At 44.1% G+C, this 25318-nt stretch overlaps 1 protein-coding gene across 8 annotated transcripts in view; it reads right to left on the bottom strand.

The window, feature by feature from the left end:
• Window positions 1-25318, bottom strand: part of rapgef1b (Rap guanine nucleotide exchange factor (GEF) 1b) — a 45286-nt gene that overhangs the window by 8400 nt on the left and 11568 nt on the right. For 2 of the 8 annotated variants that reach the window (XM_040053533.1, XM_040053530.1), the window contains exons 2-18: window positions 14866-15011; window positions 14144-14322; window positions 12524-12680; window positions 12342-12430; window positions 12091-12249; window positions 11531-11581; window positions 10833-10947; window positions 9386-9566; window positions 8532-9038; window positions 7299-7501; window positions 5102-5263; window positions 3219-3365; window positions 2600-2692; window positions 1530-1609; window positions 1220-1325; window positions 471-546; window positions 42-126 (exon numbers count right to left, since the gene is read on the bottom strand). In XM_040053533.1, the coding sequence (XP_039909467.1) occupies window positions 42-126; window positions 471-546; window positions 1220-1325; window positions 1530-1609; window positions 2600-2692; window positions 3219-3365; window positions 5102-5263; window positions 7299-7501; window positions 8532-9038; window positions 9386-9566; window positions 10833-10947; window positions 11531-11581; window positions 12091-12249; window positions 12342-12430; window positions 12524-12680; window positions 14144-14322; window positions 14866-15011 (2536 nt within the window). The remainder of the gene's footprint in view (window positions 1-41; window positions 127-470; window positions 547-1219; window positions 1326-1529; window positions 1610-2599; window positions 2693-3218; window positions 3366-5101; window positions 5264-7298; window positions 7502-8531; window positions 9039-9385; window positions 9567-10832; window positions 10948-11530; window positions 11582-12090; window positions 12250-12341; window positions 12431-12523; window positions 12681-14143; window positions 14323-14865; window positions 15012-25318) is intronic. The other 6 variants (XM_040053531.1, XM_040053532.1, XM_040053534.1 and 3 more) reach the window with 6 other exon arrangements.

Here is a 25318-nt window from a genome sequence, read left to right as displayed (position 1 = left end):
AAAAGGTCAGAGTGACATGTAGAGTTATTTGAAAAGGATATCTGTAGTGTAGCTTCTTAATGAGGTCCTCTGGGGTTATAAAAGTCCTATATGTAGTCAGAAAGGCTTCACAGTACAAAACGAGATCTGTCGGGCAAGAACAGAGGGAAAAAGGCAGCGTGTTTCAGTCGATGTGCAGCCAGTGTTTTCAGTTACTTAATTAAAGCTGACAGCACATCAAACGTGAAGGGCTGACACGCTGCAAAAAACTGAACCGCAAAAGAGACAGAAAGCTATTTAAAACACTGTTCAGAGGAAAAATAATAACACAGCAGTCATATTTAAACAAGTACACATAAATCTGTCTTTGACTCTAATGTAAACGCACAGCTGTCAAAGCTGGCAAAACAAATCTGTGCCAGTGACCCAGAAGCACAGTGACACACTGCACAACATAACGACTGCGATGCTTTGCGTGTGCTGTACTGTACCTTTGCGGTCTGTTTCTGTAGCGTGGACTAATAGGATGTCCCCTGATCCGGCGCGGACGTCGGGGCCGTCGTCATTCTGCGAATATTAAGTAGCGGGCGAGGTGCGGCAGAGAAATACGGAGAGGTGGGTGAGAGTGAAAGGAGGAGGAGGAGAAGAAGAAAAGAGTGGTTAGACTTGGGATGGAGTGATGCAGTCTAGCCCAAAATGAAGCACGCACATTTCCTTCCCCCTCCCCGACCCCTCCTGTCCTGCACCAGCTCCCTAACTGATGACGGAGAAAAAGTCTAGATCTGTGCGTGACAAAGATCGCCTCTGCTGCGATATTTCTTGCACGACACCTCTAAATCTCAGCAAAGCTTTACACCTTTCCTCCTTACATTTCTGATCGCTCCCCGTCTCCTTTTTTAAAGCATTGCTGTCACACTGGCCCTAACCTTGCAGAGTGGCGAACAGCATTTTCACACATCTGTATCTAACCCTCACACTGCACCACACAGGACAAAGGAGGAGGATGGAGCAGCAGCAGAGCAGTCAATTTTTAGATCTGCAGTTTTGGAGATTGAACTCCAGAGGGCAGCCACGGCTGCTCTCGGGATCTGATTTCACATCTGAATGACTCACGGCGACCTTTTACCCTGAGCTGGACTAACAGGATGAAGCGTGCTTTGTACGCTGGTGCTGCTGCACACTTCTGTTGTCGGTGGATTTCTAAAAACAGCACACAGGCCTCAAACAGCTGTCCCCTTACTTCTTGTTTTAGTGTTATCCTGCTCATGATCTCCTTGTGGTCTATGAGGGCGAGCTCGTCCACATCTTCTTCATCGCTCCCAGCTGAATCAGTTGCCTTTTGCCTTCTGAAAACACACACACACACACACACACACACACACACACACACACACACACACACACACACACACACACACACACATCATCAAACATGTTCAAAATTCACACTGTGTGCAAGAGTGGAAACAACTGATCATTTTGCAAAAAATTATATTTCACAGTTGTGCTAACTAGCTCATCAAATGTGAAGAACATCCTTTCTGCAATACCTTTCCTTATCCTCTTTGTTATTGGTGGATGGCATCTGAGGGGTGGGGTCTTGAAGGACATCATCAGCCGCGATTGTGTCCTATTTGTGGAAAGGGGGGAAAAATAAATAATTAAATGAGCATCTGTAACATCATCACTGATGAATGACCTCCACGCAGCAACAGGAGGCTGCGTGGCTGTTGATGGCATCAGAGGGACCACTAGGACCTCATGCAACATGTTGGCAGAGCAGAAATGGTGAATGGTTTATCTCAAGGTTTACAAAGGATGGTGTCCCCATTAGTGCTGATGCAGATAAGGTGTAATGAGCTGGGGGGGGTCAAATAATGAAGCTTTCCTTCGTTGTGAGTAAGGAAAAACCCGACAGATGATACCCAAACCAGAACAACACCACAGGGTAGAAGCACCAAATGTAGAACCACAAACACAACCACACTTCCATACATCATCCTAATCCTTTGTTCTCTCTCCCTCTCTCCTTTCTCACCTCACCCCAACATGCCTTAAAATCCCAAATGCACAAGCTGCCCCAAGGGAATACAAACACCACTGTACACGCACGCACATACACTTGTCGCACATGCACAGGTGCACAACAACTGTTATGAGAAGTGTTACTGGAAACCATTGAGAATCCCTCAGCAGCGACATGTTAGGTGTTAGATTTGAACATGGTTAAACGCTTGTTACAGTTAAAGCGCAGCCAGTGAGAGAGAGAGGGGGGGGGGGGATGGCAATCAGCAGCCAGGCATTCATAACAACATACACAACATGGACATCTTTTTTTCCCCCCACAGACACCAGCCGGAGCACACGAGTCCCTTGCAGGCAAAACCCTGTGAACCTCAAGTCATGCTCAGTCAGGTTTGGCCATGTTCACATTCCATCTCTTCGCCATCGCTCCAGGAGGTGAATCAATAAAAGCTGCTCGGCGGGCAACAGATGTGAGACTGACATCTGCCGACTGTCGCTCGAAATCCCTCCAATTGATTCATACCCCTGAAGTGATGGGGATGTACAAATGGAATTGACCTTTCACCTCCCCACCCCGTGCCGGTCAGCTACTTACTCCGAGGGAGTGAGGCAGCTCCCCATTGGCCTGGCTGGATGAGTACAAGTTGACATACTCCCCCTCCCCGCCCTCGTCGTTCGCGCTCTCGCTCTATGGGAAGAGAGGAGGGACACAAACCGAGGTGTGAGGGCGGCAGAGAGTGTTTGCTAAGGGTGGAGCAGACGCCGAGTGAGAATGTGTGGCTAAGGAGGAGAGATAGCAGTCTAGTCGAGGTCTGGCGCTCTACAGAGAGTGATGTGCTTTCCAGTTCTGCTTACTTGTGACCACCAGGTGGCGCTGGAGTGCGTTAGATACAAACAGGTAATAATATTTACTGGCAAGAAGAACATGCAGTGCAACATGCTCCGCTGGGATTCTTTTAAGGACCAATAATCAGACAGCAGACAGTTTGTGAGCAGTGATAATGACAACAAGATACCACTAAGAGAATGAGTCACTGCGTTATTATTATATGAGCAACAATACTGTACGCCAAACAGCTGTGATCTAATACCAATCTGCCAGGGGAAGGGATCCAGCATCACATTTTTCCCCCCTTTTAAATCTGTTTCACAGAGCTGGTTCAAAAGTATTCCTGCTTGAGCTTCCAACATCTGTCCTTTTTTTGTACGCTCACCGCTGAGGTGTGGAGAGAGTCAGTGAGAGAAGACTCAGAAGGAAGACAGACAGCCATAGAACCCACTGAGCCAGCCAGGGAACCGTTGGGCCCGCCCCCGCTGCCATCCAGAATGGTGGCATTGGTCAAGGCAACCTGGTCCAAGCTCTGTGATTGGTGGAAAAGAATGAAAGCAAGAAAGAAGACAAAACAAAATGAAAAGGAAAAAAAACAGAAAAAGACAGGTCTAAGAGATCAGAAAGAAGGAGCCAGAGCAGGTAGAAAAAGATTCTGCACAAAGGGAAAAAGACAGCGAGGGAGGGGGGCGTGTTCACCTCATACCTCCAAAACTTCCATTAGCCTTTGACTATGGGAGTGATGTGCCTGAACATGAATTGCGCGCGTGCACACACACACACACACACACACACACACACACACACACACACACACACACACACACACACACACACACACACACCTAAACTAAATACAACATAAACATTTCCAGAGGGGTAACATGGAAGCTATAAAAAAGGGCTTGGCTTAACAAGGACACAGATAAGCCAGCATCAGCTCTCAGTGTGCATCTATGTTTCAACAAGCAATGTCTAAATGTTTGGTGGTTCATGTGACCACTAAATAGATGCCTGGCAGCAGGGAGGGAGCAGTAACTTGTTCTAACATGTTGCACATAGCAGCCCTGTCTCAGCATACCAGCACAGAGTGGTGCAAACACATAGATCACTGGCAAACACGCAGACAAATGAAATGGCACGCTCATGCACAGCCGAACAGAAACCGGAACCGAAGAATCTCATTCTTCTTTTACTTTGCAACGCAAATCTCAAAAATCCTCCCAAAACTGTGAAATTCCTGTCCGCTCCTTTAACACGTCATCCCTCTCGACATATGCAAAGCTGCTTTCCTGGAAGCCCCCCCCCCCTTGACATGCCCCCAAAAACCATCATGCCCTGACGATTTGAGGAATGCAAACATTCCACAGAAACTGGCAAATGGGAGATGTGGAAGTGTGCATGTGTTTAGGAGAGAGAAAGGCGCTCCCAGCACGGAGGTGAGAGGGACAGGGTTAGTAGTCGAGAGGCTTCACGGTGGAGGGTGAAGTAGGAGTGGAAGGAAGAGCAGTCGAAATGGAGGGAATGTGTTTTCCATCAGATCCATCTGCTGCTGCATTCCATTGGAGATACCCTGAGGGAGAGCCACACCATGTCTCAGCGTGCCTCACACACTGAGGGGTCACCATGGGTCAACTCTCCAAAAAATACTGACCGGAAGGCTGTGACACACATCCCAAATCTACTACAAAGTGCTTACTTGAACACAGCACTGATTAGCCTCAAGCTAACCCTTAAAGAAGAAGCTGATGGTTGAAATGAAACAAAAAAAGACCTGACACACTCTCATGTGATGTTCCAATGGGCTGCTTTGTACCTACAACTCAATAACTGAGGCACACTGAAGAGAAGAAAAGGATCAAATACAACCGGTAGAGGAAGGCTTTGCACAGAAACTCACAAGCTTTGCTAGCAAGAAGCTGCACTCAACTATAACAAATTACTTCACAGACTCATTACCACGCAAAGCACACAATAATAAACAATATATATATTTTTTAAAGCAACAACAAAAATCACACAGTTAAAACAAATGCACGCATGGATGGGTGGAGCAGCAAATCTAACTGCACAGCAAACAAATCACAAACGCCCGAGGGCGTCGTCGGGAACGTCAATGGTGCAGGCGTAGATGAACAAGACTGTATTTACATATGAAGCACACACACAGGGTCAAGCTACCCCTGGACACAGCACCCAGCCAGAGTGGAGAATGGAGAGTTCAAATGCACGGGGTGAAGGAGGGAAGGGAGGGGGGGGGAGACTTACCGTGGGTGTGGTCATGGACGCCTGGCCAATCAGGTAGGAGTTAGAAACCGATATGCTGAGGCCCAGCCCAGAGCCCGCCTCCTCCATTGCCGCCACAGACGGCTGGAGGTGGCAGGAGAGAGAGGAGGAGGAGGAAGAAGAAGGGGAAGAGGAGTGGGAGGCCTGAGAGGGAAACGAAGACAAAGAAAGAAAGAAAGAAAGAAAGAAAGAAAGAAAGAAAGAAAGAAAGAAAGAAAGAAAGAAAGAAAGAAAGAAAGAAAGAGTGAGAATAAGACGGGGTTGAGGAGAGGTGCAGATGTGGAGAAAAAAGGGCGTTAAAAGAGAAAAAGAGAAGAGGGGACAGTTGATTACACTAGGAAGCGAGACTGTATTAGAGCAGATTTAATCAAAGGTCAGCAGTGGAGCAGTGAAGTTAAGTGGTAAAAGCGTAGGAGGTTTTTCTAGTACAGCTGAGAAGCATCAGCTCATTGGCTGCAGATGGAAATACAAGAGAAGGGAAAATGTGTCTGATTTTGAATCTTCTCTATTGTGTTTTCCTGGAAAACCTTAATTACTGCAGCACATGTGACGTGTTCAGGTTACACGCATTTATATTGACTCTGACAGCCCACTACACCTTTTGATGTCCTGAGCTTTAAGAGCTTTACAGAAACCAGGCCAGCTGCAACACGCTCTAAACAGAGCCAATATGATCCGCTCTAGTTTTTTTTTTTTTCCCCCCACCCATTTTCTTATCCACACAGCGGCTGAATTGACTTTTTTTTTTTGCAAAGCCCTGTAAAGTTGCCAAAGCGTGTAAGCCTGGAACATGGGTTTATGGAGGAGGCAAACAGGCTTAGTCCACTGGGCCACGAGCTCATCAAGTCCAAAACACGAGGCCAGATTAGGCCTAGGGGGCAGGAAGGCGGAGATGAGCGCGGCCCGACTGTATGCTCAGACAAAAGAGTGATAAAAATAAAAGTTGGGCGCCTGGCTCAAAAATACACAGGGGTCGATGGCAGAAAGGGGACAGCGGATGAAGGTAGTGGGTCTGGGTAGGCAGCCATTCAGCCACAAAGTCTGTTTCTCTCTTTGTGAATTTGTACTGTACCCCGGAGAAGCATGTCATCTGCTTACTGTCCACAAATGCGCAGTCATATTTGTGGACAAAAGACGATTGTGTTTCTGGAAATGTGGCAAAATGTGGATCATCTACCGTGAACACAAAATATTTATAAAGCTCTCTAGTGGTGATCGTTAAACATTTAATAAAAGTAACATTAAAGGCCCCCAAAAAACCCTTGTTTTAAAAATCAAAACATTTTCACCACTACATAAAAAATGAAGGCGGCAAAAACTCAGCTGATCTGCTTCACTAGGACTGCGTGTTCCCCACCTCATAACTGCCATTAAACTACAATCCAAAAGCTGTTAAAGTGTGACTGGTGCACAAAAAGCCCCTCAATTTAAAGTCGTTAGAGAAGCACAGAGAAAATAACTAAGATCACATGGAAAGTAACCAATAATGTTCCAGGTTTGGTAGTATATAATGTGCTAGTGTGAGAACGCATTGCTTGATAGCAGTGTGCCCTTCTTTTGCTGTGACTTATCCTGGTGTGTGTCTCCTCCACTCTCTCCCCACTGACTCATTGTCAGACGGTTGTCTCAATTAACCCAGACGCCGACCCAGATTAAGATAAGTGGTCTGGATCTGATAAAGGCCGGTCTTATCTCCAACTAACAACCAAACACCTCCACGTATGTGCAGATGTCTGCTGCGGTTACAGAAATGGAGAGAGAAGAAAGAGAGGGAGTCGAATAGGTGAGGGAGATAACAAGAGAAGAGGAGGCTTGAGAGAAAATTGATGAGGATTACCGCTGGAATGCACTTGCAGCTACTCTTTGCTTCCTGCTGGCAGGGACCACCACCGCTGCAGACGGCTTGTTTGTATTCTTCACACGGGCTCGCAACGCTTTTTAGTAATTTAAGGTGTAATTTCATAAATTGCAGTTTCATCAACGAACACTTCACCGCTTCAAAGTTTTGCTCTAAACGGAACTGAATGATTCCAGGAATTTAAATTACAGCTTTGCTCACTCGGCCCAAATGAGCAAACCCGGCTATTTTATCTGCTTCAGGCCTTGAGAATTTATGAAATGTGGTGAAATATTAAAGGAGCTCGGGGTCGCGGCCCTTTGAAGTAGAGAGGTCTCTTACCAGTTGTCTTTGCTTTGGTGGCAAAGCCGGGGGCTGCACCGGCTCGTGTACTGAGTCGGTGCTGCTGAAGGAGTCGTTGAAGCCGTAGACCTCCTGGAAGCGCTTGTTGCGCTGTTCATAGATGCTTTCGCTCTGCGGCATCTGGTAGAAGACAGAGGGCTGTGGCTCCGAGTAGTCTTCCACAAACTGCATGTATTGAAGGACTGGAGGAAAGAGATTGATTCGATTAGGAAACGTGTTGTTTATTTTGCGTAAGGTTCCAACTTTAAGAAAAAATAGTTATTATTATTCTCTGGCTCTCTTCCAAAGTGTGTCTTTTGTCTCATCTTCCTCTCCCCAACCAGTCACAGCAGCTGGCTGCCCCACCATAGGCCTCTTTCTGCTTGAGGTTCCTTCCTGTTAAAACAGAGTTTTTCCTTCCAGCTGTTGCCAAGAGCGTTCTCACAGGGGGTCATTTGGCTGTTGTGATTTTCTCTGTATTACTGTAAAGTAATACAATTTGAAAGCAATTTGAAATTAACCTTGGCGTCTATAACAAGTGTAAATAATCAGTATTGCTCATGCAAGATGGGAGATATAAAATACAAGAGATCTAAAAAGGGAAAAAAAACGTAAACGTGTCACAACGAAGTGTTGGGCAACCACACAATAACATTTTTCATTAAACTCCGTCTGCGTGGTTAACACCCTGGTGATTCAGACATTTTGCTAAAAATGTCCTAAAGCCCATGAATGCATCACTATGACATCATCAGTTATTTTCCTGGGTTTGACAAAGCTCCTCGAACAAACCTTATTATACAGTGATTCTCACTGGGTTAACAGTAGTGTGCATATACTGCACTTTACATCAACCAGGACTCTGGAATGTGATTAAAAAAAGCAGGAAGGGCAGTCTGCTGCTGGGAATGACATAATACAGTAGCATGAGAGGAAGTGATGTAGCAGTCGGGCGAGGAAGTGACCATCCACTGCCCTCTGTGCCCCTGGAGCCGAACCCATTGTAGCACATCCTGGTGTTCACTTCCTGCCTCTATTCACAGAGGAATATTTCCTTGACATAAACCGCGGTGCAACAAGTGGATGACAAAGTGCACTGAGCGTCCTTTTCCAAATCTCGACTTCAGTCTTTAACCTTTAATCTTACTTTACTCATTTAAAGGTCGTCCTTCTTTCTAGACCTAACCGCTGCATCATAATGTCTCCTGCCCCTTTTCTTCCCCCCTCACTTACTGTGTTTGCTTTTCTTTTCTGGCAGTGGCGGTGGGCTGGCGGGGACATCTGCATTCTCACTGGCAACGTACTGGGAAACAAACACGCCCCCATTTGTTTGGGGCATGGGTGAGATGGGTGTGAAAAGGGGGAACGGTGGTGTGGGATGAAGTTCCTCTTCCGACAGGTTGTCGTACTGCGAGGGGAATCGCTCGTACAGCACCCTGGACCCACTGTCGGAGAAGGACGACGTTTGGGTGCTGCGCCGCTTCTTCATCGGCAGGGCAGGGGGTGCGCTGATGCGGGAGGACTGATTGGGCTGGGGGGTCCAGTAATCTTGGTGCTGGGGTGGGGGAGCGCTGAAGCGTGGATGCGAGGGGTGCTGTCCAGGAACGGGGGAAGAGGACTCGCTGTGAGACTCGGGCAGGGGGCTGAGGCACCCCCCAACTGGTATTGGGGGCAGGTTTTCCCCAGCTGACAAGTCCTGGTGGAGGAAGTCATAATCTGGGTCGTAGTGATCTGTGTTGTCTGCAAAGATAAAGAGAAGATGATTTTTATTTACATTACATTTTATTTTTTTTTATTTAGTTCTTCATATTTCATCAACAACTAGTGTTGAAAATATTAAGGAACCCACCCCCTTTAGTCAATTATAATAGCAGGAGCTAACACAGCATAATTACCTCACAGTTGAACTTTTGACTGTTTTTTTACTTTTCTGTCAACTATTTGTGCAAAAAAAAGCACAGATTTTTCCTGATTTTGTACATTGTTAACATTTAAATATGCACCCATCTTTAGTATTTTGTGCAAGCAATTTGACCAGCATAAGAAATAAAATAAGCAATTCAGCGCTGAATAGCTGGACTTCTTACCGAGCGTCTCACAGCTGGTGTTCCGAGAACACTGCCCGCTGTCCTGCTCTATGGAAGAAAGCTGTTCGTCGGATTTGCTGAGTTTCCCCATGCTGCTGCACGGTGAAAGACGGGGAGAGTCGCCACCGTACGAGTGGCTTCCCCCAGAGAAACGCCTCTGAAGGAACTCCTGTTCATACTCCTGTTGTTGCAGAGACACTGAAAGGTTAGTTTACGTCCTACAAATACCTACTGCATTTAGGGTTTTAAAGTAAACTAATGGGATGCTATAATACAGTGCTGTGCAAAAGTCCTGAGCCATTATTTTCTATTGGTATTTTGTAGGAAAATGGGAAACAGGTGCAGTGATTTATTGAAACGTGCAAACATACATGAAAATACAGTACACAAAGCAAAAATGGAGGTTGTACAATTTGAACAAGTATTTAAAATATGACTTGATATGCTTGATCACAGCCTGAACTCTCTTTGGCAAAGTTTCCTTCTGATTTCTTTAAGTAGTCTTCAGGAAGAGTTCTCCAGGCTTCTCAAAGGACATTCAAAGCTCTTCTTTGGATGTTGGCTGCCTTTTGTTGCATTCTCAGTCAGGATGATCCCACACTGCTTTAATAAAGTTGAAGTCTGGACTCCATGACTGATAGTGTGTTTGGGATCATTGTTATGCTGAAAATGAAGCTGCTGCCAATCAGATGCTTTCCAGATGGTGTTGTTTGATGGATCAGAATCTGACTGCACTTTTCTGCGTTCATAATTCCATCCGCTTTGACAAGATCTCTAACACCACTGGCTCAAATGCAGCCCCAAACCATTACAGATGGCAGTAACATGTTTTGCAGACGGCTGTAGACCCTCACCTCTTGTGACCTTCTCTCATGTACATACCAATGACGACTGGAATACATAATTTCAAATTTGGATTAATCACCCCATTTGACATGTTACCACTAATTTTCAGTCCATTTCTTGTGTAACGTGGCATCCATTTCTCCCTGTCCTCCTTCATTATAAATGGCATCTTGACAACCATCCTTCCACTGAGACCATTTGTGATGAGACTTCAGCAAAGCAGACCGATGAACTGAATGGCAGGGTACTGTTTCAGGTCTTTACTGGATTCTTTCTTATTTCTTAAGGACACGACTTTCAGATACTCCACACCAGGTTTTCAACTAATAGATGTTTGGACTCACCTTATTGGTGAAAAAACAAAAATTCTATTTTATGCCTTAAAAAAACGGAGCAAAACAAAACAAAAAACTATTCATATTAAAATGGTCAGGTACAAGGACTGGATTGAAAAAGAGTGAAAAAACAGCCATGGAAGTCTGGAGAACTAATGCTCAAAATGACAAGAAATTCAGGTGTCTTGGAAGCAAAATATAAGGAAATGAGGGGTGACTCAAGAGTTTTGCACAGTACTGTAGGTCACTGGACGTTAAAGCCTCACCTGTCTGTGGTCACTACACGGGAGGCTGGAGCCACGGCTCATCGGGGCGACCACTGCCACTGGTGTAGGTGAAGGGGCTGACTGTCGCTTCTTAGGAGGAAGAGCTGGTGGAGGACTACAGACGGATAAATGGAGAACAGCAGAATAAGAAAAAGAAAGAAAGCAAAACAGGAACAATGAGCGTTTTGTCTCAAAGTTAAAAAAAGGTCAATCAGGCAAGCACGCAGAACACGCGGTTCCTGACATGTATGCGCGCACACACACACACACACACATAAAAAACAACAACAACAAAAAGATGTATATATACATGAACACACACACATTATCATCCCTCCTCTGGAGAGTGAGATGAAAAGTGAGAGTGTTTCATGTTAGGCTCTCTCCTGCTTGTCAAACCCAAATTCTCTTAGTGAGTTAATATCATCCAAATGAGGCGACGAGCGAACAGAAGCGACCATGACATGGAGGCCAGCGAAAAAGGACACTTCATAGGGTCAGTCATACACTCTCATGCACTGGGCGGTCTTCTGATTGGATGGGAAGGTCTTCAGGGAACACCCAGGATGACACAAACTTTAAAACAACGCAACCATGCAAATCAAAAAGCACTTTCATCCAATCCAGAAGTTTTATGGGGAAGGGGGGAGGGGTGGGATGTTATTATGGAGACAGATGATCCTATGGGGCTAACATACTTCTCCTTCTGAGAGGGTCTCCTTTGGCCAGCCTCGGCACTCAACTGTGCTCTGTTCCCAGAATCCAAAAAATGGGAAAAGAAATAAATAAATACAAAAAAAATGACAGACACAGCAGAGAGAGTAAGGAAGGAAGAGCAACAAACAAACTACTGATTCAGATTTTTAAGGCTCGAGTATAAAAAGTCTTAATAGTTCAAACCTCAAAGAAAACCCCTTTGAATTCCACAAAAGCTTCCTTTACTCCTTATTTGTTACTCGTGAAACAACTTGAGAAAAAAGACAAGTTACACTGAAACAGCTGCAACGAATAAATGCTTTGTGGCGACGGTACAAATGGTCACAAAATAGTTTCGGTGACCTCTGACCGCACAGCCTCAAAGCTACCAGACAAAAATAAGGCGACAGGAAATCCTTTGGTTTCTACGGACTTTATCGCCACAGCGAACGCTTCAGCAACGTCTGCTCAGCTGGGAGAAGTATTGATACTGTAGCCCTGCTCACTTAAACACAGAGAATCCGCAATATCACACCCGCAGCTGGAGCGCTTTCACCCTCACCTGAGCTCAGCCATTTTGGCTTCCGGTAGTGGTGGTTTGGGAGGTGCTACTTCCACGTCTGGTACTTCAGGGGCAGCTTCCACAGGAGCGGCTGCCGGAGCCGGCTTACTCGAGACCTCCTGCTCCCGATCTATCAGGGGCATCTCTGCTGACACGCTGCTGCGTACGTAAAGAAAAAAAGCAGATTGAGTGACGGGACGTGCTCGGAGCGCCTGAATCTTCGTAATCCTGCGAGTGTGCTCTGCGCTCACCTCTCGGCTGTGACAGCAGGTGCTGCTGGTTTATTAGGTGTGGTAGGTGACGGCTGTTCCTGCTTCTCTATGGTCAGCTTCACCAGCTCCTGTTCACAGACAGACAACGCAGCCAGTCTCAGTCTCCTCTGAAAACTCCACTTTAGCACACTGCCACATCATTTTCAGCACAGGGCCCATACCTTTACTCCATCCAGCACCGCTTTGATGACATTGGTGACAGAAGCCACATTTTCCTTATCGTCCAAGTCAATCCCGTCAAGCATCACCTGGTCGGCCCAGCGGATAAGGTTGGCCAAACTCTGATATACGCGGCTGTGGCAAGATGACAGCGCCGAACTGTTTGACGAGAAGAGGAATTCGGAGGGGGGTTTGGTGGTGTACAGTACAGATATGAAGCACATCATGCACAGGAGGGGAGAGCAAAAGTGAGGAAGGAGAATGATCCAAGAGGGCACAACAGCAAGGCGTGAAGAAGGAGAAGGAGGAGGGGGAACATGTTAGGCTGCAAGTGAGAAAAATCACAGAAATAAGACACATTCTATCTACTGTCTATCAACAAACATTTTTGGGGGGGGGATTGGTTGGAATTGCTTAGGCTACAAGCTTGAGGCTAGGAATAAGGCTGCTAGAGCTCACAGGAGAATGTAGGGAAGTGGGTGTTGTTTCACCATTTAGCAAATCATACTTTGAGACTTAACACTAAGGTGTGGCAATGGCCTGTACCAACACGCAGCGACTGATTCACAGTGCAGGAATATCCTTCCAGTGTCTCTGCACGGCTTAGTCCTTAAGCGAGTGGGAGAGAACTGAAGCTATAGCAGTAGGGAGATGGTGGATTGGACAAGTATGGGACGTAGATCACGCTAGAGCTGAGGAGATCTAGAGTGATTATAATTCATGTGGCTGACTAGACTTTGTATATACTAATACAGTTTTAGCAAATAAGCTCTCTACTTAACTCTCACTGGAGTTACATCTATTTGACTCAAATTAAATTAAATCCCTGAAACCAAATATACCACACATGTAGCCAACGGAAAAACGGTTTTAACCGCTAAAATGGAAACTTAACAGCTAATATTATGAAACAATATTTACTTACTGTAGCTTATTTGCCAAAAGACATTCAACTTAGAGCTGTAAAGTAACTATAATGTAAACTTTTACTGGGATCTGTCGAGATTTGGACTCGGTAAGATTGAGTTCAAATCTTAAAATATGGCTGCTGCTCAGTTTTCCAGCAACAATCCATCAACTGTTTCTAAACACAGTGCTCTGACCTTTGACCGCCATACTTCATCTGTAACGATGGGTGAGAAAAAAGGCACAAAGACAAAGACAGAGAAGTTCCAACATGTCCTGGCAAAAGCTGTCCACAAAAAACTGCAGCCGGGCTTACTTTAAAAAAACAACAACAACAACAACAAACACACGGGGGAAATAAAGCAAACTGACTCGTGCTACGGGCTGATATATCTCAAAGCTGAAATTCATTTCTGTTCCACAAAAAGAAATGTGTTAATGGAGAGAGAGAGAGCAGCGAGTGATGTGAGCTTATACAACTTCAGATTTCGAGGGGAGCCTGCGAACTTATCAATCTTCACAAGCTCCTCGCTGACAGGAAGCCAGCGTCTTTCTAGTCTGAACATGTGACCGAGCTACTTTACAAGCTGCTTCGAGAGGCAAGAATAATAAGAATAAACTGAGAAGTGATACAGTGTCACTAATATAAATCTAAAGTGGGGAAAAAGACTGCAGAAAGAATATTATAACACTGACCTACATTTTCTATTACCCACCTGTGCTGTATCCGTGCCTCTACCTGCACCAGAGGCAAGATTGCTTCAAGCACCTTGCTGGCCGAGCCTGGAAGCATCTCCAGAACCTTCTTCTCCACGACCATTTTGTCCACGATTGTCTTGAAGTAGCGCAGGGCACTGACCACTTCTTTCTCCTGCTCCTCCAGCCTACTAACCTTCTAAAAAAAAAACCACAACCACAAAACAGTGTCTCAGGATTAGACTGCAAAGTTCATTTTTATAAGAGAAGTAAATAGTTACTATTTAGTCTGGGCTCTGTGCATTGGGTCTGCTACTCCTGTGGTTTGCTCACAGTTCAAAGCATCATCTATCAAGTGATGTGGCTTTGAGTGATCTTGGTGCTCCTGCAAAGAGCTCTTTGAGCCTCTCTAGTCTTTCACAGCAGGACTGCTGAGGAATATACTCATTACACCAAAAGCCTTTAAGAGCTAACAGAGTTCATTCACGACGCAGCGCGGTTCCATTCGCGCCTTTATAGGTTTAGACACCTGCTGAAGCACAGCCAGCCGCCACAGCGACTGGGAGGCTGTGGGAACCAGCAGGGAAACCCACGTGCGGACACAATGGAATAGAGGAGCACAAAACATCTGACAGGAAAACAATCGCCTCGCAAAGAGGCAAACAAATACAAGGAATAGGCGGGAAAGCGTTGGATTTCCCACGATACACACATGTCTGCTGGCGCACACAAACACACACACCTTGTTAGTAGGTTTCTCAGTACTCTTGGCTGCTGTCTCGGGCTGCAGTTGCTTGCCCTTCTTGGATGGAGTCCTCTTGATCTTGGGAGAGTGGAACTTGTCCTTCAGGATCATGGTGATAGTGGACAGATGGGACCGTTGCGAGTCTGTGGACGAGAGAGGGAAAACACAGGAAGTTGAATGGTCAGTTACGGAGGAGAGATTCTCAAGGGGGAGGTGGGGGGTGAGGAAGGGGGTTTGAGGATAGAAATTAGATGTAAGCAGATGGCACAAGCTCAGTGAAGTGCTGATATCACTATCACACAGTGGTGCTCAAGTCAGGAGTTGAGCACCAGCAAGACTCCAAAAAGGAAAACTGGAGTCTTTAATGCTAACACAAATCTGCTGCTCAAGCTCATCTAGCAGCTCATTATTTGTACAGATGTGAGGGAGACCAGGCCAAAGCAGACGAGTGTGCCTCTGCTAGTTAGTGCAGAGATGAAAATGACTTTACAGGATTACAGAGACAGCAGCTTCATAATAGATGAGTTATTTAGCAGAATTCCAACTAGTTCACAGCAGTGAGGGTTTAGTTGATCCCAGGATTAACAGAGCCTTAAGATAAATAAGGTGCTCCCTCATGTTGTCCTTTCACCTCTTTGTCTCTCCCCTCCTATCTGAAGCTGAACCAGGAAATAAATACTAATAAGAGCAGTGGGAGCTGACATGACGAGTGTGGGTTTTTATCAGCGACAAAATGACACCTTTATCTGCTTTAATCTCCCTTGAGCGCCGCAACGGCGGGATGTGGCATTCTGGGGCCATCAGCGTGAAGGAAAACAACCAAAAAGACTGCAGAATAGCAATCAACAGCAGGAAAGAGCCACAAACCAGACTTCCAGTGGGGCCGTGCTTTCATCTGCACCATTGATCGACACGACACGTAAGCATCCACCCCACTGTTCTATCTCTAATCCCCGTCATCCTTTACACCCAGCGCAAAGCCAAAGTTCGCCAGGACGGCCAAGGACGGCCTCGTGTTCTCATTAAAAATGTTGGTGAGAACGGCTGCCGTAGCATTTCCTGAGATTAGGCATGCGTGACCCCTTGTCTCTTGTTCTTACGCAGATTTTTTAAAATTTTTATCCCAGCTTCACACACAAAGAAAAAGAAAAAAGAAAACTCCAGGTGAATTTGTTTTTCGGGATGGGGCAAGCATTAGTAAGTTATTCGTGTCGCAGAGAGAGAGGATTGAGCAAAACGCAGAGTTGCTGGAAATCTCTTTCATGACTGCTCATCAATTTTAATCTGAATTTGACACAGTTTCTAATATCCAAATCGGTTGAATCAATCACATATAGATGTTTCAACGTGTTTGCTTTCCTGGGGTAAAAACAAACTAACTCAAATGTAACTTCATGAGCGGCTGTTTCCAGGGAGAGAGTAAATTCATGCCACCGTGTGACAGAGATAGCATATTTTATTGGTATGCTGTGCCTCTTCATTTCACACAGGCAGTGGAGTAAAGAAATAACAACATCTAGTCAGCTGGGCAGGATTTAAGGAGAAGGAAGACAAGTTTATCAAAGAAGACAGAGCAGTCACTCGGTGCGATGAAGACCCTGCAGGAAGGGACAACCTTCTCATCTGCACTGCTGTCTGGATCTACACTTTGTAGTCGCGCCGCAGGGGATGATGTAGTCCTTCAGAGCTCCAGAAGAGCACGGTCTGAATAGCACAGCTAGCGTGAGAGATTATTTTACACCCCGAGGCTGTACATACAGTGTTAAGTCAGTTTTGCCACAAGCCAAGACACTCTCCTGGCTGGACTTCGCTTTACAGAGTCACAGACTACATGTAGAGTAGTGAGTATGTTTTTGATTGCACATCAGCCTTCATATAAATTCAGCGCCCCCCCCCCCCCGAATCCCCTTAATCTGGGAGCCGGCACAGGGGATTGTGTCGGACTTCACAAAAACGCTGCACCCTCTCACTCAACTGCAGCTTACACAGAGCTGTGTCCACGTTTACAGCTGCAACTCAGCATCGTCCCAGCCCCAGAGCTGAGAAGCAATGACACGAGCACAATGAGTGCATACGATCGATACAGCTGGTGACCTCAGACGCCACATCGCGGTCCCGAGGCTCAGCTGTTTATCAGGCGCACAGGGCTGGTTCCATCAATCCTCCGCTCCCCTATTCACTTCTCAACCCAGTCTTTTTTTTTCCTCTTTAGTTCTTGGGAGCAGAAAGAACTGGAAGTCTGGCTCAGCATGAAAATGACATCATCAACAGAAAGAAATGGACACTGTTAAAGTCAGCAAGCATGAGAGAGAGAGGGAGAGAGAGGGAGAACACAGTGAAGTGCTCTGTTATAGTCATGCAGCCCCCCCTTAAGTATCCACCCTCCCCTCCTCTGTGAGAGAGTGCACAGCCAGGTCCTCTCCTCAGCTTCCTGCCTGCTGCTGGCCAGAATTATGATGTCATTGGTTGTAATGTCTCAGACAGATCTGACGAGTCATCGACGAAACAAAACAGTGAAAGAAACTTTACAGTTAAACCGTTTTGGGGTGGGATAAAATTGGAAGTTGTGTAGGCGCTAATACTGTTGTCGTCTGCTACCCGTAGATTCTGGCAGCCTGGAGAACAGTAAAACTGTCTCAGTGCCAAACTGAGACTGGAGACTATTCATTTCTGCACCTCGAACACTCAAGCGCCATGAATAAGTCCAAATGGAAGCACATTTATGCACTTAACTCTTGAACAACCTGAGGCACTGTTAGATTACCGTCACTAAAAAGACTTCAAAGCATCCCATGATCCACCTTATTAGAGTTTCTGCCAGTTTTTACTTTTTACATAAAAAGCAACACATTTTCCAGCCTCTATTTTCTCAGGTTTTTAGGCATATTTATGATGAGCACATAAGTGGCCAAACTGGGACTTGGATCATGTCTCAACAACTATAAAACCAACCTTGTTCCCAACCTTGGGGATCCAGGACCCCATTTTGCAGATCAAAGTAATTGGTGCAACCGATATACTGAAGGCTTTAAACAATTTTTAAAAGCTACAATTTGGTTCCAGTCTTCAACATATCACTCTACGCAGCTTTACACCATTTCAAATGTTACTTCAAAGCCAATACTTGTGTTTTTACTACTTTAAAACTGCTTTGAGAGACCAAGGGGATAAAAGAAGAAGAATTAATTTGAAGATTTAATATGTGATGCCTTGCCTTTGTTGATTTCTATTTGTGGCTTCCATATCCATTTTAGTGAAAAGTAAAAACTAAAAAAAATAAAACAGCAGAGCCTAACTGACAAACATCAAAGTGGGCTAGGCTTCCATAAAAAAAATCTTGGTTTATCTCTTACATTGTAAAATGCTTCAGTCCCATGAAGAACTGAAACCAAACAACCCCCAAACCCTCACGTCACACTGCAAACTCACAATTACGCGTAAACCTCCCGCAAAAAAAAATCCCCAGCGCGATGAGTTGACAGTTCATGTGAACGCCACGGTGGTAAAAACCTTATGACAATCGGTTCGTGTTAGTACTGGTAGCAAAAATCCAAGTCTGTAGGATATGTGAAAAAATGACTATAACTGACATTGTTAAGGCTAAATAGCGAAGGATTTAACAAGTAAACATCTTTTTTGGAGGCTTTTAAACTCTGCAGACACTTTGCTGCTCTTAAAGGCCTTGGGGACATTTAAAGCAAACACTTGAGTCTGAACAACTCTTCAACAAAGCCTGGGAGAGTTCTCATCCAGCTCTGCGGTGTTAACAGATTCCCTGGGAGCTTTCTAGCTGCTGAATTGTCTGAAGGCTTTGTTACACAATAAGCAAACAGAAAAAAAAAAAAACCACACACACACACACACACACACACACACATAGGGTGTAAATTTATGGATGCTTCTGGCAAAAAGAGGTAAGTGGATGCAATATACCGCAAATTAATTTTGTGTATATTTCGCTTGTTATTTGCTGGAGCCTGAAAAGACCTCTGCATTTAATTCTGCTGCCCTAAGGCAACCCACAGACACCTGCTGTCCAGGAACATTTCATTTAGAATAAGAAATAGTTTATTTAGTATTCCACCTGGAAAGGCAGCCAGTCTAGGGTTTTGTCAGCCTCACCACATGAACCATAGCTACGAGCACAATCCCTCCAGGCTAACATGATTCTGTATCAGTGTGATTAATATCTTGAAAAACTTCCTTGAACTCATGACCCTCCCAAATCGCAAGGCAAATGGTTTTTTTTAATAAACAGAGCGAATCCTGACAGGCTGTCAGACAAAAAGACATACCTGAAGGTGTTTGAAATGCTGCTTCCTCATAAACTGAATATTATTAAATTAGGAGGGTTTTTTCCTCTCTCCCCTTTCGATTTATAATACAGTATCTCTGAGTGGGAGGAGGTTAATTCCACCCCTGCTATTAATGGCAGTCTGTGTAGTGTGAAAAACTGCAATTTATGAAACAACTTGTTTCTTAATTGTACTTATCTTATTTATCTATTTTCCAAATTAGAAAGAAAAAACCCGTTCTGTATTGCTGATCATGACGACTGGTGCCATATGTGTTTGTCGGGGTGTGACGGGCTGGCAGATTGATGTGGTTCCTGCTCAGTACAGGTGTGATCTATACAGGACAGCTGGTGGCCTCTTCCCTTCTCACTGGCCCTGTAGGCTTAGAGTAAGACGAAACAGGGTGGAAAGGCAGAGATGAGGCTGTGTTTAAAGTTACATGCACAGCTGTCACCTCCTGCTGAACCCCTTCTGTGAGGAGCTTCTCAGTGAAAGTGTCCCCAAACCTTCCTCTGCGGACGTGTTTAGCCTGTTAGAAGACCGCTACGAGAGTCACAAAGGTCACTGTAGCAGCTGTTCAGCATACGAAAAAGGTAAGTGGGGGGGAAAACTGATCTGAAAGTGTGCATAGAAAATGTTTAGAGGATGAATGAACTGCAAAAATGAGTTCTTTTTCTGCTTTACACAGACTCCTTGAGAGATAAAACCTACAAGTATATGTATATATAGCCTTCACACTGGACTCATTCAGTCCATCAGTGTGTTAATATGCTTTTGAGTTTATAACGGCATTTCTGTTGCACACATTTTGAAGCAAAGACCCACAGTACCAGCAATGTTAACTTGATTTGCTAGCTGGGGCATCTTTTCATCTGTCTGGGACAGTCTTAATAAACTCAATAAGCTGTCATCTGACCAAACTGTCACCGGTTATAGCTTTACATCACACAGGCTTTAAGAACTGTGCCATTACTAACACCTAATCGTGACTGTCAGCTTACTTTATGTTTCAGTTTAGTAAACCTTTACTCTGTCATCATGTCCGAAAACTGTTTGGTGTGGATCCATGTTCTTATGGCCCCAATCACAGGCATAAAAACCAGCTGGCATTAGCATGGTAACCACAAGTCACTAAGGTAAAATGTATAATCCTTGACCAGTTATGAGCAGTTGCTGGAAATTGCTACCAGTCATTGTCAAATTGATTGCTAAACACCAGTAGCAACTGGTCTATAGACCCCCTAGTAACCGTTGGTCACTTGGGAAAAAGGTGTATTCCCCAGCTGGTTGGCAAATAGTTGTAGGAGGCTGCTTGCAGTTGCTAGGTGAAACTGTCACACAGAGGTATGAAGCACTGCACTGAAAGCCTCCTTGCAATTGTTTGGGTCACTAGCAGATTGCAGCGCTCAGTAATGTATATAGAAGATGGCAAATTGTGTGGAAAAAAGTCGCTGAATACTTGCTAAACAGCATTGCAGCTGTTTTGCACTCGCTAAAACGTTGCAATGCAAACTGGACATGGTTCAAATCTACCCCAGTTCATTTGCTGTGTATGTTCCCTTATGCTCTCTCCTAGCTGTTGTGTAAACTCTAAATTGTCATGCCATAATAAAAGTTAAAAAGCCCATAAATAACTTTTTAAAAATTATTTTAAGGTAAGTCACATGGAAGCATGACATTACCCCTGCATTTGATGTAAATAAATGAGTTCTCTATAAGAAGTGCCCTTTTACAAAGATTAGATGGGGTTGTAGATCTAACATAGGTATGTTCCTCTCACCCACATAAATATAAAAATGCACACAGCCACAAATATGCTTGATTAAAAAAAAAAGAGCCTCTACAAATTGATGCACATTAATCCCACTTTCCTTTTAAGCTATAGCTGTTACTGTTTACGCAGCCTTCTTTAAATAAAGACAAAGAATCTGGCACACTTAAGCAGAAACCCACCATATGGGATACACGTAAATAGCCATGTCATTGTTTATAAGCGACTCTGCTTACATTGAGCTCTTATTTGCCTATGAAAATGACAACAGTGTTAACTGCTGTCTGTTACACTGCGGAACAAGAAGTAAGACCTGCTGTGGAGCAAAGGGTGGGGGGGATGCTAGCCTGAGGCACATAAGATGAACAGCAGCGAGAAAAAATGGAGAGGAAAGAGAAAAATTCAACAGGAAATATTTAAGTGCTTAGTGAATTATTTATTCTCTCCATTGTAGTGGTTATTTCCTGCTGGCGGTGTTCAGTTTTCAATAGGAATCCTCTTTATATCCACAGTTAATATGCAGCGCTATAGGAAACCACAGGCTCTGTGTGTGTATGCGTGTGTATGTGGGTGTATGTGGGTGTATGTGGGTGGGTGGGTGGGTGTGTTGCAGGTCAAGCCACAGTCCAAGGATGACGAAGGTAGGAAGGTCTGGTATGTGCTGTGACAAAGTCTGAGCTACCTCTCATTCTCTTCATATTTTGCTTGGAAATTGGGAAGTAAATGCAGTGATTTACTTATTGTTTAAAGATGCACAAAAATACTATATATAAGGCAAAAACAGAATTTATATAATTCTAATGAACTTTAAGTTCACATTAGTTATGAGCACCTATATTCTTCAACACAACAGGAACTCTCTTAGACAGCTTTCTTGCCACTTCTTTAAGTAGTCTTCAGGAATAGATCTCCAGACTCCTTGAAGAACACACTAAGCTCTTTGGATTATGTTGTTATCAAAATGATCCCACACTGGTTTAACAGTGTTGCGGTTCGGGCTCTGACTGATGTGTTCCATTGTCTGTTCTTCTATCCAGGTATGGTTTTACTGCATTGGCAGCATGTTTGAAATCACTGTCATGTTGAAAAATGAAGCTGCTGCCAATCAAATGCTTTCCAGATGGTGTTGCAGCAATTTGGACACGGTCCGCAACACCACTGGCTGAAAAGCAGCTCCTAAACATGACAGAGCCTCCACCATATTCTACAGATGGAAGTACGTGCTTATGTTGCACCTCTCTCCTAACCTCCTCTTACATACTGACAATGACTTGAACCAAACATTTCAAATATGGATTCATCACTCTATATGATGTGCTTCCACTGAGTTTTATTCCAGTTCTTGCATAAGTTGGCATTCCCCAGTCTTTTCTCCTCGTTCCATCTTGACAGCCACACTTTCACTGACACCAATTCTGATGAGGCTTCACCAAAGCAGGTGGATGAACTGAATAGCCAGATCTCGGGTCCTGTTTCAGGTCTTTGCCGTTTTTGTTTTTGTCTTCTATTTTTTAAAGACTTCATGCTCAGATACTGTTCATCTGCTCTAGATAGTTATTTAGGCCTTCCACATCTTCTTTTGTCCTCCACTTGTTTTTAAGGACACTGAATGTCATGCTGAGTTAAGCCATGTTTTTCATTGATAGCTCTTCTGGAAACACCTTCTTGCAAAAAATACTGTTTTATTCCTGTCAAACTCTTATCTTTGGCATTTTTAATAGATTAAACTAAATATAAAGGAATACATTATGTGTTGTTGCAATAGGTTGCTAGTAACAGAGTATCGAAAGACAGTTAAAATTGTTTTTTGTCAAGTTGTCTGTCATGTGGCTTAAGTGGACTGGACAGAAAATTAGCAAAGAAGGCCAAACAGTCAAAGAAAAACTCTGAAAGACCCTCAGAATGCCTGGAGAACTGTTGCTCAAGTCCACCTGGAAGCAAAATAGAAAGAAATGAGGAATTTTTGCACAGTACAGTAATGAGGCACTGGCTAACAGCTAACTTAAACGTAACAGAGGAAGTGCAATGGTGGAGTCCATAGTTAACCAGCTGTGCTGTTTGAGCATGAAGTTCAACGACGAGGAGCCACAGTGAGGCCGAGATCATCAAATCCACTCAACCAGTAAGTAAATGAGATACAGATACTAAGTGCTCGAGTCCATTTACTATCTATTGCAGTCCACTTAACAAATGAGCATAAGAGACGTGGGAGATGGTTTCTGCTTGTGCAATGCAATTATAAATGACAAATTTCTTTGGCCATTCAATTCTCAACCGAATTCTGAAGTGCAAAATAAAAGGTAACGGGCAAGAAAAAAAAAATTGAACTGGCATAAGAACAGTTACAAAAAAAGAATTACCACCAACTACAACCAATTTGCAGCTGTCAGACTGATGAGACACTTTCAAAGTTAATTTATATTTAAATGAATACTTTGCTCAAGTGATACATTTCCAGCTCATTTGTAGAATTCAATTACTCCACAAAAACTGGAGCGACAAAACTCAAATGGGTTTCTCACATTACATCACATTCGTTTTACCAAAGCAAAGCATTTATCACGTTTCATTTCTAAGCACACAAAAGTACACGCTTATTTTTATCCCCTCCCAAGTCAATCTCTGTTTCAATAAAGCACGCCTCAGCCGATACTTGCATAAGCATGCCCTTCAGTATGTCAGTGACCAGGAACGCAAACCCCACCAGCCATGGGTCACTGGTCAGGAGCAAATATCAGTGTGGTGATGGAGGTGCTCTGGGTGCTGCGTTGCATGGTAACAGAAGGCCTGGTCAACCGTGGCTAACAGAGCATGACCGCACAAACACAGGCAATCTATAAAGCACATCTATAACACAAAAAAGCTAATCAGATCCATAACTGTTTAGAGAGGTTGTGGCTGGTCATCTGTATGCGACATGAAGATGAGCAAGTGAACAACAGACAGCAGGGCAACAATAACAAAAAAAGAGAAAAAGACAGTCTCTTTCCTGTTTCCTGACTGTTTGTGCAATTTGCTTTCAGATCTAAGCAGACAGCACACAATAGGCTTATGATTAAGAATACTATCTATATCTGAATCTGTATCTATAAAGGGAAACTCCTGCTTTGCAAGAGAGGCATCATTACCCTTATGAGTCACAAGATTGCAGAGATAAAAAGATATCAAAAGCACCTTCTCCCACTTTCTCGCCTTTTTTTTTTGTCACTTTGGAGTTATGGCAGCCTAGAAAAGGCGTAGGATAACACTAAACATGCAGATACGATCTGATTCCCAATATGACAAACAATGGCAAAAAAAGAAAGAAAGAAAGAAAAGAAAAGGTGTGAAGAATCTACAAAGTAACCTGAAACTATAATTATCAGAGAGGGGAGGAAAATATGTCACATTAGGCCACAAAAAGAAACAGAAAAATCCAGCCTAATCTCTCGGTGACACATTGCATTCTTGAGTCTGTTTGTTTGTGATCTGAAATGAGCTGTGCATCTTAAACCCACTTTGAAACAGATAGTAATCTGCTATTCACTGACTTCTCGATCCATCATCCTTCATGGAAAAGTAGCTTGAAGCAATGTTCAGAGGCAGTATTTTACACACACGCACACTCTGAAACAGAACAATGATGGGAAACAAAGTGGTATAGTCTCAAAACAAAAGTCTTAAATTAACACATCTACATTTAAGGCTACTGAGGTTAGAGTAGACTATGCACGCTTCCATAATTACACAGCTTGCAGATGAGATGCGGTAGATGATGTGTAACATTATTCAGGGTAGTGGGTCAGTGTGGAGCTCTGGATATGCTGGCATGCTGCAAGTCAGTGAGTTCATTCATGCAGCTCTCTTTGCTTAAAGACTGGTAATAACTGTATATTTTGCAGCACGTAAAACAGCTTTTTTTCTTAGTTTTATAAGGTATACATGTCACAGTAATAGTGTGTAACCCTTGCATACTCTGGATGCAAGAGCGACAGATCTTTAAGACTTGCAACGCCACCACGATCCCGACTTCACTGCAGATACGCTCAAGAAACTCTTTTTTTCTGTAAATGAAGCTATTAACACAGCATGAGTCAAAAGTGAGTCATTCCATTAACTGCTCTGGTTAAGTAGTTTTTAAGGAATGTTTGATCATTTTGATTAGACGCTGGGTGGATTTTAAGGCCGTATGCTATTTAACTGATGCAGGTCCTGTGTAGCCTGGTGGCCTCGATGGTGACGTTTCAGAAAAGGGTGGGACCATTAGGCCCGCGTATTGTGTGGTGGCATAAACATTTACAAGTCTCGAGCCTCAATGCCTCCTCTGTTTAACTATAAAGCCAGCAGAACTCAATCTTCCAAAGCTCTGTGTTTCTGGAGCTAACACAACCTTTTCCCCCTTTTC

The sequence above is a fragment of the Simochromis diagramma genome, unplaced genomic scaffold (genome assembly GCF_900408965.1).
Source record: "Simochromis diagramma unplaced genomic scaffold, fSimDia1.1 OVJJ01000596.1, whole genome shotgun sequence".
In the NCBI taxonomy this organism is placed as follows: domain Eukaryota; kingdom Metazoa; phylum Chordata; class Actinopteri; order Cichliformes; family Cichlidae; genus Simochromis; species Simochromis diagramma.
Note: the sequence above shows the minus strand (reverse complement) of the source record. Positions and strands in the feature narration are given on the sequence as shown.